Source organism: Dermacentor silvarum, chromosome 7 (assembly GCF_013339745.2).
Source record: "Dermacentor silvarum isolate Dsil-2018 chromosome 7, BIME_Dsil_1.4, whole genome shotgun sequence".
In the NCBI taxonomy this organism is placed as follows: Eukaryota; Metazoa; Arthropoda; class Arachnida; order Ixodida; family Ixodidae; genus Dermacentor; species Dermacentor silvarum.
This window is the reverse complement of record NC_051160.1, coordinates 23,326,189-23,345,272: the sequence shown is the minus strand read 5'-3', so window position 1 is coordinate 23,345,272 and position 19,084 is coordinate 23,326,189. Positions and strand designations below refer to the sequence as shown.

The following is a 19,084-nucleotide window of genomic DNA, read 5'->3' as shown; positions in this document are numbered from 1 at the left end:
AAGAGTGACAAGAGTGCATGGTCTTTCGCATCTTTTACTAGCTTTGTGAGCGATACGACGATTATGTAGTGTTATGCAGTACTAACTTTGTATGATTGTTAAGACTTGCTTTATCTTGTTTTTCTTTTCTGGAACAAATGTAGCCTGGATTCCGAACTCTGACAAACTCATTGTAATCAGATTTACAATTTCACGTTAGTGTTCTTTGAAAGTGACCCTAAAGAGAGACGCCAAGGCAGTTTAAACTGATAAAGCATTTTTGCAAAAACTCAATTTTCGCCAATTTTCAGGTGTAGGCTGATTTTGACCAGAAACTGAAAGTGGACCGTTTCATTTTTCTTTTTTTCACAGATAAACTGTACCGTCGGAAAGTCAACACGACGTCACGTATTTCAAGATATTTCATCGCGTTTCTACCGTGTTGAATCAGTAAAGCTGTTTAAACTTGATAATTTTAGAGCTTGGCTCTTTTAAAATGCAATGCAGTCACTCTTTACTAATGGGCAATTATCTAGACCCCAAAGGACGCCGTCAATACCAATGACGTCACGATGAGCTGATGCATGATTTTCAAGATGGCGTTACCACAGGTCTCTCCTATTTGCGTCTTTTCTGGCTCATCACGTTGTCTTTTTCTATGGAAGGACATAATTTACTAATACAGCTGAGATAGCATTTGAGCTGTAATGCTCATTTCCTCAGGTGAGGTGATGCCACGTTGCTTTCGCGATGGCACCGCTGAGTTCATTCAGTAGTTCTTTGTAGTTCTGCGATCTTGTGGGTCGGCAGTTCATTCTCATTGTATAACTTCTTTGATCTTATAGTAGAACATATTTCTCACGTCTAAGTTGTAACTAATTTTTTTTATTCGGACTATAAGACATTTGTGCCATCCTCCCTCTACCAGAAAAAAAAAACTCAGTGTTGCTTCAGCAAGCCTGATTTGTCTAAATTTGCTCCATGTTGCATTACTAAAATTATTAATAATATGAGTATTAGTAATAGCAGTAGCACTTAGTTGCAGTAGTAGCAGTAGTAGTAATAGTATAGTAGTAGTAGTATTTTCTCCCTCTTTAAACAAGTGTCCCTTTAAACGAGAGTTTAAACGCACAGACTGCGGTTGACCGGGCTGACGACGCGAGGCGGAGAGTGAGCTCGCTTCCAGGCCTGGCGAACCCGCTCTCGGTGTTCCAGCTTGCGTTGGTGCTGGTTGTATTGGCGCGCGATCACTTCGATCTCGTTCTGCACGCGCGACGCCATGCCCTTGACCAACAGCAGCACGCACAGCACCACCACGCCGGCGACGCACAGCGCGATCGACTGCTGCTGGACGTGCTTGGAGAAGCTGTTCACGCAGTTGCGAGTGTTCACCTGCGAACGCGGGCAATGCCACCCAACGTGTGAGCGAACAAGTGGACCTCAATTTAACGTAGTCCATGGGACCCGGAAATGACGAACAGATGTTAGCCATTTGTCATGACGGACATTATTAGCGATGGCAGCATGCCAATGGCAAAGAGCCCCTACGAACAAAAAGCTTTGTCGCCGTCGTTGTCGCTGTCATGTTCCATATAAAGTCCAAACACGAATCATCGTCGCCGCGCGCCGTACGCTGTTTGTGCGAGTGAAAGATTGCGATGGTCAGCCGATGATCGCGGTTCGATCTCGCGCGCTCGGCCGCCTTCTGTCGCGCGTGAGGAGCGGCAGCAAGGTGAATGATGACGGGGGGGAGCGTTATGCTCCGGCGACTGCTGCTTACGGCGCTGCCGCGCGGGCGCCCTATCTTGAAAGCGATCTGCGACATGGACAAAATGAGCGCCCGCGCAGGCCTCGTCTTCGAAACGATTAGCGATGTGGACAAAGTACGCCCTGTTCCGGTAGCTTCGTATGCGCTGTGCTTTCGACGCGCTATAGTTCGCGCTGAAGCGAGGGACAGCACGAAGGTCAATTCGCTCACTGCTGCTTCCGCGCTTCCTCACTCCAGCGTTTTGACAGCGAGTTTCCGCGGTCATCGAGCGAGATGTGTTGATGTTTACCTGTGCGTGTGTGACACCATGCTTGTTAATTTAGTTAGTAAGCGAATGTTTACAAGTTTATACGGCCGATAAAACTACTATCCTTACATCGTATAGCTGTCTACAAATTGGCTATTGCAATCTATGCTTCGCCTTTCGTGTGAAACTGCGACTTTTTTAATGTCGAAAACTTCGTTAAATAGAAAACATTTTAAACATTCACGGGGATCACATTATAGTTACTGAAGGGAAGAAAAAAAATGTCGATGTCAATTAAGTCAGCGCTTCTATAGTGTACCTGTTTCTAACCAAGGTTTTGTCTTCATTTAGCGTTCGTCAATCTCTTGTGAAAATGTGATTCAACTAGCCCGGCAAGGAGCAACTATTCATAAATAATGTAATTGTTGCCTGCGCACGCACTTATCGAGGACAGCTAGCCCTTTCAGCATATGTGGCGCTCCTTCATGGAGGCGGAAAACCTACGAATAAGTGACGTCATCACCTGAAGAGAAATGCGGCATACCAATATTTTCCTCATTCGTTACCCATAATTTCACAATTCCCAGCATCTTCGATAAATTTAGAGAAGAGCTCAATTTCCTTACATCGGTTCAGAATTTCTCTTCATAAGACTCTGTGAACACGTCTGGAAATCTACAGCACTTTGTTAATTCGAAAGCTCTGTGAAATAATATTTTGTTAAAAATAGGTTTTGTTGAACCACGGAAAAGTCCTGCCGTAGAATATCCAAAGCGCGTGATTTCGTGCACTACAGGGATGACTGAAAAATATTAGGCATGGCTTTGCTATCGCAAACAGCAATGACCAGTGGAGCTGAAGGGAAGCCGCAGCAAACATTTGGAGGACGCTTAAGCTTCGCCTTTATGAGTGTAACACGATAGCTTTCAAAGATTCCTGAATGCTTGTCAGGCTTCCCGGCAACTGCAGCGTTCCTTTTTCTTTAACTTCGCCTCTGCGCGCCGCTACCGATTTACGCTGCCGACGAGGCGAGGGCCATCTGGATGGTGTTCTTGCAAGTAATACGCGCGGGGTGCGCCGTTCTGGTTATGGTAGAAATGCTAGAAAAGGGGTTTGTGTTTGAATTTCCTCGTAACAGAATTATGTTTTCTCGTACATTAAATTACAATTCGGCGCTATCATGTCTGTAGGTTGTAGTTAAGTCATACTTTACGATTTTTCTGACGTTCTTTTCATTGAGAAATTCAATGTTGTTCACTAACGCCTCTGCGCCACAGTGGCGGAGAGGCGTTAGTGAATAAAATTCTGACCACGCAGGCCACGCAAATAGTGACCACGCAGACCATCCACGTGGCCCACGTGAAGGCCTGCGCTGTCGGAGTGGTTCGGGATGATTTTCTCCGCCCCGGACGCCGGCAGGTACACCGACGCCGGATTTTCTGTGACACGGGGCCCTTAACGCTATCGCGTTAAAATTATGCAAAGCTAGACGAAGAAGAGCGTGGTTTAGCAAAGCAGGGTCAAAGCTAAGCAAGGTTTAATGGAGTTAAGCATTGTTTGGCTAGCATTTCGCTCGGTTATCACTGTTGCTAGGGTATGTCTTAGCTATTGCTTGCCTATCACAATTGCCATGTCGTGCCTTAAGTCTTCTCTCACCGGATCGCGCATGCACAAAATGAGCGCCAGTTTTAATGCACAGGCCCGGCGCCTATTAGAAGCAGGTTATCCTATCGTGGCAGTGGCCACTGTAGCCGAACGCCTAAAGAAGTCGATTTCGCGAGGGATGGACGTGATTACAGAAAGCATTAATAGCAAGAAAAGAGTTGTGGCTAGTCCTTACATTCATTCAGTATCGCACAGGCTTAAGAAGGTTGCAAGTAGATATGGTGTTAATGTTGTTTTTACTGCTCCCAATAAGCTAGGTAAGATATGCGCTACCGTGCAGAAGAAAAAGGAACAGGCGAAAGGCAAAAAAAAAAAAGAACACATATTTGACCAGTACGTGAAGCACATCAAGAACAACAATTTTACTGACTGTCGTATGGGTGTGGTATATGAAGTCCCCTTTAGCTGTGACCATTTCTACGTAGGGAAAACAGGGCGGTGTATCAATCAGAGACCAATGGAACATAGAAGGTCGTTAACCCGTGGATCGCCTTCCAATCTTTCCTTACATTGTCAAGACTGCCAAGATTGTAACTGCACGCCCGAGTTAGATGAATGCGCAATACTTTACCGACATAAGAATGAAGATAAGCGTCTAATGGTTCAGGCTTGGCATATCAATAATGGTGGAAGTGCGTTCATGAGTCAGCCTTCAAGAACCTTACATAAGGAAGAGATCAAATGCTTCAACAGTTATCGCTCATGTAGACCGGCACGTGTGCCCGATTGGCACGTGGTGCTACCTTTCCAGAGCATGCGCAGGTGCGTTTTGTGTCTTTTTTGCTTTTTTCGCCTCAGTGCTTCCTTCGGTTGATAGTAGGCGTTTGTGTTGTCCTTTTCTCTACTCTTGTGTCCTTACCTTTTTTTTGCATTATTTAGGCATACAGAATACAGCTCAGCTATCGTTTTCAAAAGAAAAACCACAAAACAAGCATCAAAACCACATGATGGATGATAAGGCGCGTGTGAACAATGGGAACACCCTCCGACGCGTTCCCGTAAAGATTAGGTTTGTAGCTGCTTCGAAAGGGGTTGACGTCATTCAAAACCCTCGTGAAACCAGTGCCTCTAGTTTCACTCTTTGTAGCGCCACGTGTGTGAATTCAAGTGACGTCAAAGTGGGTAATCATTGTGGGTGTCGTTTACAGTGTTCCTTCTCCCGCGTGTGTTTCCCGGTAAGGATTACGGTTGCGTAAGCTTCTCCGAGTGGAAAAGTACCCAACAGCATAGAAATCACGTAGACCACGGAAAGTAAAGGACGCAAGAAGAACAGCGTGAATATAATGTCGTTGTGAAGTAATAAAGGGTCTGCTCGAGTACATTTCACTTATTGTCTCTGATTTCAATCCTTGTAGAGCCACGTGTGTGAATTCAAATGACGTCACAATGGGTAATCGTTGTGGGTGTCGATTACAGCTTCGCTGTAAAACCGCTTTCACAGCGTGGATTGGAGCCACAGTTTTTTTTTTTTTTTGATGCTGCGTTCTTCGCCGCCACTACAACGTGACAATATTTATTACAAATGTACACACACACATGCGCAAACAAACACGCACACTTCGTCGCGCACCTTTGCCCAGGCCTCGTGTTCACTCATGGCAAGCACGTTGCGGCCGCAGAAGCGCCGCTGGAGCACCGTCTCCAAGCTCTCCTTCTCGGGTTGCCGGCAGCAGGACGGCGGCACCGAGCAGCGCTCCGCGCTCGGGTTGGTCTTGGAGCAGTTGAAGTACATGTTGCTGTTCCAGTCCAGGTAAGCGGCCTCGGTCACGCCGCAGCACTTGTACCGAATCTGCGCGTGCGTCGAAGACGCCCTTCAATGTTCTTGTTCAGCGCGGAGAGGACGCACGTACAGGGTCGTCCACTCTTAGTACGAACACGGCGCCGCGTGGCCGCGCTCCGCGGAGCGCCAGTGCACACGGCGCGGCCGCGCATCGAAGCTAAGAGGCGCAGGCGCACAGGGGCTTGGAGGCGGGGCTTCGTGTCGTCTGCTAAAGCGCGCGAGCGAGCCGTGTTTGTTCCGTCTGTCACAGCGCGCTCGCGCACTTTAGCCGACGACACGAAGCCCCACCTCCAAGCCCCTGTGCGCCTGCGCCGCTTAGCTTCGATGCGCGGCCGCGCCGTGTGCGCTGGCGCTCAGCGGAGCGCGGCCACGCGGCGCCGTGTTCGTACTAAGAGTGGACGACCCCGTACACCGAAAATAGACATCGGCGTTCGCGCCAGTCTGGCTGGCCGTGCTTGTATCCCTCGCTTTCTTTCAGCGTGTGTGTGTGTCGCCTGCGCTACACAAGAGCAATACGGTGTGTCATCAAGCCCGTTTTGAATATCCTGTTCAAGCATGTGGCTTGCGTAACCCTCAATTCGTATTCCAATGCACGATGAAACACAGTCGGGCGAGGCAATACATTTCGCTGAAGGCGAAAGGACACTGGCCCTAGAGAACAAACAAAAATCAGTATATGTCATTTCGAGATCCGTACGGGTCTCTCGTTGACAAGTGCGAAAGAAGTTTGGCCGTGTCTCACACACAACACATGGCGCAATAATAACCTGGTGTAAATATCGGGTAGATTTCCGCGCGTCAGATTAGGCGTATGTGGTGTCGACTGTATTAATAAAAATTCTGAGAGAACTCCAGATGATAGTTATTTCTCCATGGTGATGAATCTGACAGGCGCAGAGTGCCAGTCAGAAAAGGGAGTGACCAAAGAGATTGAAATTATGTCCAGCTATAGCACGTTGGCGGCCTTGTTTACCTTGGATACGTCATTTTGGTGGTGATTAATACGCTGTTTGATGTCAGGCCAATCCATCGACGCTCCAATCTTACACTGTAAAGTTGGCGCCATCTCTCGACAGTTGCGACCAATAGCAACACGTCGAGGGGATTCCAGAGATAAAACCTTGTAACAAGGCACACTCATCAGGAAAGCAGAGCCGCGTTTTTCAAGCAGCTCCTCATCCAAAGAACGTCAGAGGGGTGTGTTTGAAGCGCCAGGGACAGGCGCTGCCTTACTCAATAGAGTAGAGGAATTGCTTAGAACAGAATTAAGTCAGCCTCATACCCGTTTTGTAGCACGAGACCCACAGTGACAACCAATAGCATGACTGTCGCCTTATCCTGGTTCAGCCAGAATAACTTGAAGTGAAGTGTTAACTGAATGAAACCAAGATTCTTGTTGTTCTACGATGCCCATGCATGCTAACAGTTCATATGTAGTTGCTGGCCGAGATACATGTTCCCGCCATTTATATGAAAACAACAGTTAGAAATCTTAACACACCAGGCTCGACAGCGTGCTGCATACTTGAAGGCTAAACGGCAACACCTTGCCTGCTTTTATTTCCGAGTGAAGAAAAAATGGGGCCCTGGAACTTCCATAAGCCCGATAATTTAGATGTCTTGCTGAATTATACCGGCTGTTCCTTCTTTTAGCTACACCGTGTTTTTAACGTCAGAGCTGTATAACAAAGGCGACATTAGTTGTCGCGATACAACTGTTCATATTGACAGCCTCTAGATAAGGAGTAATTTGTGCAGTTATCAGTGCAATTAGTAAAAATACATCAATTGCCTTTTTGATTCATCTTATGTGGGTAAATCAAGTGAGCTGTTTGGATCCCGTCTTTGGCACCACATCTGGTTGAGCGAAGAACTTTTCTTCAAACAAGCTCCCTGTTCGAGATACGCGAACAAACACTTTACAGCCGAAAGCTATCGAAACTGACACCGAAAAAGGGCGCCTATGACGTCGACCTCACCGCCTCCTGCTCTTTGTCACGTTTTCATGATGCCTATGATATGGGCCTGCGAGCTCTGCCAGTGGTGACAATGAGAACATAACGAATAGCGTGCTGGCAATGTTTCCGTCATTGGCGCTCTTTTAGCGCGGGAGTTTCGGTTTCAGAGAGCCTTAGAATGTGATACATTCGCTCGCGTGGCTCGTCAAAGAGCTTGTTTAATTAAATTTTTTTCGCTCAGCTCGATAGTTTTGAGGATGGGCTCTGAACTACTCGTTGACCTTATCCATCTGAGATCAATAAATGAAAAGTTAATTAACCGAACTTAATAATTTGCTCGCATAACGGTTTAAATGACTATCTAGGGGCTGCAAATATGTGCACTCAAATGTTAACAGCAACGTCCCCATGAATTATATTGCGGTAAACTGAAAAACACTAATACTTAATAGAAAAAAAAAACTGTTTATTCGGACGTTTTGCAAACCGCTCTGAAACTTTCTAATTCGAATCTTTTTCCTAGATTCGTTGCTTCAGAAGTTGGTTAATTTATCTTGACTGATTATATAATTAAGCAAAATACAAAAAAATAGCGTGACACACTACATACAAAAGTGAGCAACTTGCATTTAGTCGCATCGTATTTGAGTGCATCGGCATGTTTTTAAACTCTGCCTAAAGTTAGCTGAAACACCACGTATAACAACCGATGCGAATTTGCCTTCAATCGTGGGCTGGCTGCTTACCTGAATGTAGTCGACGAGCCCCTGGAAGTCCGGGTTGTCTCGGTAACGTTCGATCAGTTCAATGCTCACAAGGTTTTGCAAGTCCTGCGACGTCGAAAACGCGGTGCTCAGTATAGTTAAGGTCGCCAGATAAAACATTAGTGTGCCTAGCGTGCCGTTTAGGTAAAAATTAATTTTCTTTATCGTACTAGCCTAGGACCGTGTTATGAAAGCATGGAGTGGCCATGGCAACATTTCCAAAATCTAGCGAATCTGTTATATTCGAAGGAGTAAATTTAGGATTGTGCATACATGCCATATTGCCTCTAGACACGAGTCAATAGTCTCATTTACTTGCGATGCGGCACCTGGGTTATTATATATTATTTTTTAACAGCGGAGCTGTTTAAGCCGGGCATAATGTGTCTACTAAATCCCCCCAAAAATGTGTGCTGATCCTGGCGGTTGTGAACAAAGGGTCCAAGCTCAATGGGACATACCCATGTGAACTAGCGAAGCTCAGCTTAAGTCTAGCTAAGCATGGTTGGGACTACTGAAGCTTAGTCAGTCATCGATAGCCAATCGATAGCTAATCAACAGCTAATCTGTAACCGACAAATAATCAGTAAATTCCGGAAAATGCTGGGGATGACTTGTTAGTGTTGGGCTAGTCCAAAAGCCAGGGCTAGCTAGGTGGCCATCAGTTCCGCTGTCTCTTTAGCATTGCGCCTCCAGTGCAAGCTACGCTAACTTTCTCACTTTAAAAAATGAATACTTCATTCATGAAATTGGGCATATAGAGGAAATCAAGTACAATCCATCTGGACCCGTAGCTTAAAGCTATTCGTCGGCCATACTACTTATAATTTTACAACTTCTAGGTCAAAACGGTCATTCTAAGTGCCGAGCACTTTACAGGCCCGGGCTGTCGGCGTCGCTGTCTACCGCGTGATCACGCTCAAAAACAAGTGCTCAAAACAGGGTCAAAACAAGTGCAGAATTGATCAAAAACGGTTCAATATACACTAAAATGATTCAGAATAATTTAAAAGACGGGAATAATCAAGCATTAAGCGCATTAATTAACAGAACTTCGTTAAAATCGCTCCTATCTATCATCAGCAAAAGGCTTTGGCTCCGTGTGCGTGGCGGTTTCCCACCAGTTGTGCCTTAGCACAGGTGTCAAAACGAATGATGGATTGAGCACAAGAGAAACACAGGATAAAACAAGATAAATACAAGGAAACACACAAGGAAAACACCGGCGAATCACTGCTCCGCACTTCCTCAGCTTTCACGTTGAGTGGAACTGCATTACCGCCGAGTTTACCATTTATAGAAACACATGTTTTCTATGATAGTTATTTCCTATCGTCTGCGACAGACGACGCTGTTTTGCTTTTTAAGGTTTATATGTTGACGAAATGGTTGACTAAGGACAAAAACATACCGGAGCAAATATTCGCTACTGGATGAGACGTGTGTGTGCTGCAGCAAAATACGGAGAGCCCTCAGCACATCCTAATGGAATGCGTAGGGGTTCGCCCAGTGATACACGCAGTTAACGTGCACCTTCCAGAAGCGCTGGTATTTAAACTGGACGGATGCATCAACCGGTCAGCAGTCCAGGTAAGCAAGAAATGTTTCGCGTATTGGTGGCAAAAAGCAGGGAAGAGATTGACACTGACCGGATCCGTTGCAGGCATTGGTAGCGGTACAAGGTAGATAGAGAAGTTTTGAGGAAGAGAAAAAAGATTTAAGAGATACATACAAAAATGCTGGAATGAAAAGCATGTACAGCATACCTGAGTAACTCAATCTAAGTGACTATTTGTCACCGCCACGCTCCAAAGGGGATGCCAATAAATCGTCATCATCATCAGATGAATAGATGGAAAAGACGGAAATTATTTTCATGCAAGATTGCTGTGTTCACGGCTATATACTTTAAACTATTTTATTATTACTTTGCATGTTGCAATGGCGAAATTCGCGACGAGTACTAGTGAACTCACGTGTGCTCAGCCAGGACTCTGTGGTTAGCATGCTTCCCTAAAAAGACCCGCAAGGTGCATTGGAATTTTGGTCAACAGTTTTGCAATAGCGACCATTCAGACGAACTTTAATTTTCAACCTATTTTGTAGATGAATGTATCGGAAATTGTGCTAGATTGAGGATTTCTGTTGCGGATTCATAGCTTCACTGACGCTCGGCTTCAATTTTGCAGATACGATAGGTGCCTTAGAGTGAGTAAAAAGCTATTAGTGATCCTTATGAGGTCCCTTGAAAAATTAAATTTGTCATAATTTTTTTTATTTATGAGCTGCCATGCGGCATATCACAATTAAAATAATGCGCCCAGCTCTTCTTCGTAAAGAAGCTTTGTAAGTGGCCTGTAAAAATAGTAGTCCATAGTTAACCCTTCGTTCAAGTTAAGTCGACCTTTACAGGTAACCCACCAGAAGAGGCTGCAATGAGCTGTATGCGACTTTTTTCGTGCCGCCGCCTACGAGCAGAAAAGAGAAGTACTGCATTATGACACTAACGCGCACCGACAGTGAACGCTTCGGTGGTCTCAGCACTACGACGCCTCGATGCCAGCATTCGAAGGGCATCAAGAAGCACTACCAACGCGTTCTCGCAGAAGCACTACTAGGTGGCGTTCACCGTACTCAGCACAGCGGAGCGTGGCCTCCGCAATTAGCTCTGAAAATGTTTCTGAAGTTGATCGCGGAGGCTGCAATTACGACGCGCTGTACGCGCTGATTTGACTCGGTGACGATTCAGTTACGTGCTTTGTCTTGCGCGTTGTATTAGTGTGTCAGTTACGTGCTTCGTCTTTGTGCAGCTTCCAGCGTAGTGCAGCTTCCATATGCACGACGGTTGCTCATGGTCATCGACGTTGGTAGTCGTGATGGAGGAGACGTGCCACCAGGCGTCAGCGTGGGTGCATCAACGCCTAAGGGCGCTTTAGCCACAAAACACCAATAGACATTATATATCAATGTGCAATAAACATTACACTACTTCTGTGAAGACACGTTTCACTTTCGTGTTCTATACCGATTCCTATATAAGAGGGATCAACCACATTTTTTAAATCTTCCGTGAATCTATAACTAAATGAACCACCCTGAGTAATAAATAATTTGTGCGTGTATATTTCATATGAAATATTCCAAGACTGCACATTTTTGTAGCTAACTTGAGTGTATTTGTCATGGTAGAAGTGTGTGCGTCATTGAGTATTTGACAACGAATAGCCAGTGCTTGGTGGCCAACTCCCATAAGCTGCGCCAACAGGAATGGTTTTTATGGCGATAGCAATTACACGGACATCTCCAGGCCAATTTCCGCCGTCGTCGTAGCTATCGGCGTCACCGTCGCCGTCGCCGTGCGGCTTCGTATAAAATCCAAGTGCGATAACGCCGTGGCAGCGCGCCGTATGGTGCAGGTGCGAGCGAAAGCTTGCGAGGGTGAGCCGAGAAGTATAGTGGCCTGATGCAGTGGTGCCTTCTCGATCTCGCAAGAGAGGAAGGCCGGGATGTTACGCACAGTCTCGTGCAAGTGGGGGACAGCGAAGTGTGTGCACTAGGAGCAAGGGGGGGGGGGGGGGGGGGCAAGGTTAGTGGCGCGTCTCCTCTTCTGCTCCAGCTGCGGAGGGTGAGCGCGGCCGTGCGCGTCCTATTCGGAGGCAATCTGCGCTGGGTTCGAAGGCTAGCCAACTGGATATAGCTGATGGCTTCGTGTGTGCTGTGCTCTCGCGCGCCTTGTTCGCGTTGAAGCGCGAGGCGTGACGAAGGGGAATTCGCACGCCGCTGCTGCCCCTCTTAATCCCGCCAGCGTTCTGAGAGCGAGGGCTCGCGGTCATCGATTGAGATGTGTTCGTGTTTGCCTGTGCGTGCGTGACAACGTGCTTGTTAATTTAGTTAGTCAGCGATTGTTTTGCAGCAGTTTATGCAGCTGATAAAACGACTAACCCTACTTCGTGTAGCTGTCTAATAATTTGCTATCGCAATCGATGCTTCGCCTGTCGAGCGAAACTGTGACTTATTTTGTTGTGCTTGTGCTTGTTGTTGCTGTTGTTTTGGGATGTTCGACGTCAAGAGGCAGAATAATGGCGAAACGAGGATATCAAACGATTTTCGGCGAAAATAGCTGGACCCCTCCCGTTTCTTAATCATGAAATTGCCGCCATTTTGCAGCTATAAATTACACTCATGACAAATCAATGGTGCAATGCAAGTTTGGCATATTTCACGTATAATCTCGGCCCACAAATGTTTGGGGATAAAATGGCGCAGTTTTTAACATTGCGTCCAGATATGAGTATCCCTAAGCCTATAAGTCCAAAATCAAAAACGGTGGCTGGCTAATGGAGTAGCACACGAGGAATAAGGATTATAAACAGGGATAAGGTGCCTCAGAAAGGCTGGCCAACGTTTCGATAGGAGGACCTATCTTCGTCAAAAGAAGATAGGTCCTCCTATCGAAACGTTGGCGAGCCTTTCTGAGGCACCTTATCCCTGTTTATAATTCTTATTCCTCCTAAGCCTATAAGGAGTTGTTGTAAGCAATAATCCGAGATAATTGGGAGACGTCTTCGTCTTGCAATGCAAACGCTTAATCAGAAAGAAACAGATGTTTAAAATGTGTTATTATTGTCGCTTTAAACGGCAATACGCCTTGTCAACCTATTCAAACGTGCCCCTGACGCACTTAGACCTAGGCCAGTTAAACTTACCACAACATATTGAAGTATTTACAGAGGAAATGGCACTAAAGCATACTATTTTGGCCTCTACTTGCTCGGGTCTAGTTCTGTTCTAATTGAAGTCTCCCTTGCTTTTTAATACACGTTATTTGTTTTATCCCAATCTTTTACCTCAGTGCATATGGCTAATACATTATTTACGCACGTCGGTATGAGTACCTTAAGGACAGTCACATGTCATTCGTATTCTTTTGTCTACGTGATTTTTCTTCGTACACAGCATTGCGTGCACGTACGAACCATGAAGCTACTTTTTAGTACCCTATTTCGGATCAGTTAACACAATGGAGCTGTTTTTACTGTCTGTTCTTGCCTATGTCATCATATTAGCTTGTGGTCCTTAACCAAACTTCGACTTCGTATTGTGGTGATGATGATGATGATTTATTGGCATCCCCTTTGAAACGGGGCGGCGACAAATAGTCACCTAGTGGCAATAGTGGCTTGTCACTGAGGTACGCACCCTGGTGGCGATGAACGGCATGATGATGAGCAGGATGAAACCCAGGCTACAGGTGAACATCATTATGAAAAGCATCCAGTCGTAGCAGTAGAGGCAGCAAATGTTCTCCCTCAGCGCTCCCAGGAAGCCCAGTGAGGATACGAAGCTCAGGCACGCGACCAACGCCAGCAGCGCCACGTCGATGTTGACAACCAGGCTGACCAAGGGTGAGCCACGGCCCACCGACATTTCGTCCCAGCGCAGGTAGATGGAGTACACCTGCGCGACCACAACGCGAATGTGAAATCTTGAAAGGTGCACCTGATTGAGTTGTGTGAAAGTCCATACGGATGTACGAATACTCAAACTTTTCGAATAACAAATTTACTAGTGCCCTATTGTGTAAATGTTTTGGCGCCCTATTTCGAAGCCCGCACTACGGCACATTCTACTTCATCTACGAATATTTCTTTCCTTTCTGGAGATGCCATATGATTTTCTTCTGTAGGTTCCTGCTACATTAAGGTACACATCAACCTACTTTCTGGAAAGGGTCCGATGAAATTATTTCTGAAGACACATAACTTAAGGAAAAGATATGGCTATCAATTCTTCATTCTGCAGAATTGTACTCGCTCTATCTCCCAATGTTATAGTTCTAGCTTGTTCTGAAATGGGTTACCATTTACGTATTAGCGGGTTACTGGACCCTGTACGCCAGCAGCTAAACTCATGTAACGATGTAACGTTCTTCGCAGTGGGTACGCGAAAGTTTGTACCAAGCTCTCGTCCTCTGTGTATTATATATCGAAAGGTTGTCAGGTGTTACCTTTGAAAATTTGACATTTTCGAACTTTATTTATTCGTAACCTGGCCTTCTTAAATAGCTTATTCGGTAGTGTGAAACAAACCCACATTTACGCGACATTTTTCTCGAAACCCGGCGCAGTTGAAGAGATCTGACGCTGGGGGAATAACCATTGCTCCAAACAAAACGTGGTTCCGTTTCGATTTGGCCGGACTTGTAGGTATTGCAAACATCGAGCACCCGCCGAAGTTGCGAACCTGCGATTATGCAGCGGCAGCTCGATATTCTGGGAACCATAGTAGCAGTAAAGAGTGACAGGACCATAAACTCACACACATGCAGACGAACACTGCTGCGATGATGAAGATACCGAGGTTGACTAGGATGACTGGATACCGCGTCCATGGGTTGACTTCAGTATGGGTCAGTGAGTCCCGGCTGGGCATGATTTATGTCTTGCTATTGTAAGCACGGCACTCTCAGCTGCTGTAGATGTAGATGTAAGCTGCTCGAGTGATACAGGCCGGCAGGCTTTCTTCTTCTGCTTCTTCTGAGGATACTGATCATGAGGGAGGTAGAAGCTGGGCCTGACCCACTGCAAGCGCGCAAATGTTTCTGGAACCAATCTAATATGGATCAATGGGTCAATTTTCATTAGCAGCGACTGAAGTAAAGGAAAAGTATTAACTGCAATTTTTCTCATTACCACACAGCACCTTCAATGCAGGACCCAAAAGGGTAATTAATAACTAGTGGTGGTGATCTTGGAGGATGTTGCTACACTTCAGGTTCGCGCGGTTGCGCCGAGGGGCGCCAACGAGCCAACTGTGGAAGAAGACAACAACGACGCTCGAACCATTGCTGATGATGATAGTCTTTCGCGCGGACTCCAGAAAAAGAGAGAGAGAGAGAGTGGTTGTGAAGAGGAAGGCAATGGCCTAGCGATAGACTGCTTCGCTGTAAAATACCTCCTCGCTAACCTCGTGCACCGCGAGCGTCTCGTTCATTTTGGAGGAAGAAGAACACCGCCTTCGTTCTGAGCAGTATGATTTACTTTTTCGTCTAGTTTTTTTTTCCTTCTACCCCTTCCCTTTAACCTTTAACCGCCGACTTCTTGGCCAATCCTCCGTAGTGGGTAAGCACCATAGATGAGGATCAAGCAAGCAAGTATGTGCCATGTTTCAAGGACGGCAACATCAGCTCAAAGGATGAAGGACTCCGAGAAAAAACGCGCTGCATAACAGGGCAAGAAATTGCTCACCCCTCGTTCGACACCCTCTTCTCCTCACTCGGGACCGCAATCTCCTCTCAAGGGAACGCAAAGGCCACCATCGGAGGAGCGCAATCCGCAGACGTTCGCTCACCAGCAACCCCTGCGACGCAACAAGGTGACATCCGGAATTCAAATGCGCAGCCTCGTTTTCGGTCGTTCCTGGTGTCTTCGTCTGGAGCCGGCGGTGAGATACCATTGTTGCCTTCCACCTTATGTCGTCGGTGCTAGCAGCATCAGGAACGGAAACAACCGAAGGACTAATGAATCAATCCAGCGGCAAGCCACGTCTGTTCCTGGGCGTATTTTGTGAAGACCCAGATGGCTACCTCGAGCACTCCGTCAGTATGGTCGCCTATACGGTTTGCTTTATGCACCCAGCTGCTCTCTATCACGTCTACCGCGAGCGCCACTTTCTCCTACTGCGACAACTCTGCGGGCTGCTTCGACCTGGACAGCGAGCTGCAGCAGAGCAGGCTGGTCGACGTCGACCCGTGTGAAGACATGTTCGAACACGTCTGTGGCCGCTGGACCAGCATGTACCCCGACCAGAAGGACCTGTTCGAGAGCCTCAACAACAGGCTGCGCGTGTCTTTGCTCGTAAGCATCGAACAAGTCAATTGTGAATCCGATAATGTGGTCAGCAAGGTTGCCGCTGCTCTGAGCGCGTGCATGAACATCGCAGAAGCCGATATCGATCACACCGGTTTAATTCGTGAGGTTCTGCACAGACGCGGATTATCCTTTCCCACCCGGCACAACCGCTCAGTGCGCGAGGTGTTCGGAATCCTCATAGCGCTCACCCTGGAGGACCTTCTGGCCGTTTTCTTCCAGCTAAAGCTGACGCCCGCCTTGAAAGCAGACAGGTGCATTTTCGAGCTCAAGTACGCCGAGACCCTCATGAGATATGTGACCAACCAACAGGTAGTGCAGTCCTGCGTAAATGCGTGTGACCCGGATCTCAGAAACGTCAAGTAGTTGGCAGAGATGCTCGTTGCCATAGAACCTGATATCAGTACCACAGAGAGGTTCACATCAATGCCGACAAGCAGCCACAGTATCTGAAGTTGTCGGACATGGAGGCCATCTACTTCAGTGAAAGCCATCAAGAATCTTATATGAAAGCGCAGTGGTGGGTTGACGAAATCAATAAACACATACCCATGGATTCAGCCATAAATCTCGTGTCACAAATTTTCCTCAGGGACCGATATGCCTTTTGCTGGCGGTAGAGGTGATGCGAACTTACTATCAGAAAAGTTTGCAGCTCCAGACTTACATTGCCTGGAAAGTCATCATGTACCTCTCCTACGCGTCATCAAGCAAGATGTTTTTCTGCCACTATTCTTCGCAAGTGCACTGGACGAGTACTTTCTACGTAGCGCTCGACCACTTCACGAGGTATATCAGTGTCGTCATACCGCACGCCCTCCTTAGGCTACAGATCAAGGACTTCCTAGGCGACGATACCATCGCCCGCTGCGTCAAGCATCAGATGGAGCTCTCGCACAGTTTCTCGCGACTTAACCCAGAGTCACAGAAGCGCCTAGTTGAGCGCCTCCGATCCATCCACGCGGTCGTTGGCATCACCACAAAACTCCGGACTGACGCAGCGTTGAATTCGTACTACGTGCACATTCCGAAACCGGAAGGGCAGTTCGTGTTTGTAGTCTGGCTCGTCAAAGCTCACCGAGCGGTGGCGACGCAAAAGAAACGTTTCCTGCAGCCGTCCCCCGGCCCGACAGCTTCTATCAGCAAAGATGACTGGGACCTGGCGGAAATATCCGTGGGAACCTTCTACATCATCGTACACTACATAGTCTACTTGCCCGGCAGCATACTTATGCCACCGTTTCTAGTTCCGTACGGGCCGAACCCCTATAACTACGGGGCAATCGGCAAGGTTATCGGCCACGTAATGGCGCACGGGTTGGATCCCAAGTACGTCGGTGTCAGTCCTTTGGGCGGTAAGGCAGGCCTTGTACACACCCCAGTTCACTCAGAGGGTCACAAAACTTCAGGACTACATCATCTTGCAAGCAAACAAGCTCACCGGAAAGCGCCATAGCTGGAAACAACTCCATCACCGTAGCATTTACCGACAGCACGGGGACCGACGCGGCTTACCTCGCTTACAGGGCTCTGCCGGAGTCTCATTCCAAGACTGGAGCAGGCTACTACACCTCAGATCAGACTTTCTTTGCTGGTAGCTGCTACCTGCTTTGTGAGGCCGAGCACAAAATGTCTGAGCTAAGCATCTACCTGCCGCGCAGCCTTCTCTGCAAACTTCCCTGCATAAACACGAAGGATTTTGCGAATGGTTTCGGCTGCAAGGAAATATCGCCGGTGTCCCCTCGTCAGCGGTGATACATGCGCGAATTCATTAGGACCAAAAATTAAGGAACACATTCCCACACTCCTGTGTGACTGTTGTTGCTTGCAACAGCACGGCTGCGATCTTATCCATTATGATCGCAAGTATGTTTGTGTCGGTGAAGCTTCCGGAGACACTTTGTAATAAAAGCTGAAGTGGTTTTCGTATTACACCGGGCTGGTCTGGCGATATCTCCGCTATGTCAATTCTGTCTAGAAATAGAAACCGTAGAACACTATTTTTAATATGTCGTCGGTGTAAATTGCAAAGAAAAAGACTTCTTGAAATTCCGCTTGCAAAATTTGGGGTTCATTTAACATCAGAAACAGTACTCACTTTCGGTGCCTCGGTATTTGGCTTTAGCCACAGGGACGTATGTGATGTCACTTGTGGTTCCATACAGTAAAAAAAAAACTAATAAAATTTTAATTCCCAACTTTTACGAGTCTCTGAGAGATAGTTCAGTCTTTAATGCATGGCATTAATATTATAAATCGTGCACTTTAGGAAAATGAATCTGTCTGTCCGATTACGAAATTGCACAGTAACTGTAGTTTCAGAAACCGTATCTAAAAGTTCAGGTGCCCAATTATTGGCCAATCCCCCGGAGTGGGTACGAGCCACGTGTTGAGGACGTCATCATCATCAACATCATCATCGTCATCATCGATGAACAGTGTTTGTTCGATGAGCGTCCCTTTATGCTTTGCACTGTCACGGATAGTTAATGTTGCGCAATATGAAACATGCACATTTCACAGTGCCAGCGCTCCACTACAGCGCATGTTTTCCATTCAGATTGTAGAGCTCCCTTCTCGTGAAGCTATTCGGATTGTGTAAGAGCCGGAATGTGTATATCTGTGGGCCTGGTTAGACTCAATTGCTCAATCGGGTAATTAGGTGTTTCATGTCATATGTAATAAATTTGTCACAATTCTCTTGCAAATATCGGTACACTTCTGAAGTTCAAGCTCCTTCACAAGACTTCTGCTTCGAGAGCATCCTTTCCAAATGCACATAGCCTCTAAGCAAGCACGGCGGGTGACGACGTTACGAAATGTGATGGTCACCGACATTTGCTGCGTGTTCCCCATCGTACTGAAGCGCTGTGGCACGTTTCTGCGAGGTCAAGCATGTCGTGACCTGTGATTCAACGCGTTTTAAAGCTGAATAAAAGTTTCGTTTTCTGTGCTAGCTCCACCACTGCGGCTGAAGGACGCGTTCTTCACTGATATGTAGCAACAGTCTCTTGTCGTAATGCGCCACATTCTCTTGCTGGCTCCTGAAAGTTCA

At 46.9% G+C, this 19,084-nt stretch overlaps 1 protein-coding gene across 1 annotated transcript; it reads right to left on the bottom strand.

Annotated features, from left to right (window-relative positions):
• Positions 1-13,324: 13,324 nt before the first annotated feature.
• Positions 13,325-14,593, bottom strand: LOC119458750 (uncharacterized). The gene is made up of 2 exons (XM_049670948.1): positions 14,480-14,593; positions 13,325-13,618 (listed from the first exon to the last, which is right to left on the bottom strand). The coding sequence occupies exons 1-2, from the start codon at positions 14,591-14,593 to the stop codon at positions 13,325-13,327; spliced, it is 408 nt and encodes a 135-aa protein (XP_049526905.1).
• Between the last annotated feature and the right edge of the window lie 4,491 nt (positions 14,594-19,084).

What these genes read in the sequence shown, in the direction of transcription:
- LOC119458750 (XM_049670948.1), bottom strand. Translation starts at nt 14,593, where the DNA reads ATGCCCAGCCGGGACTCACTGACCCATACTGAAGTCAACCCATGGACG. An exon ending in CAGTGTTCGTCTGCATGTGT is followed by an intron (nt 13,619 to 14,479) that starts GTGAGTTTATGG and finishes GTGGTCGCGCAG; the next exon opens with GTGTACTCCATCTACCTGCG.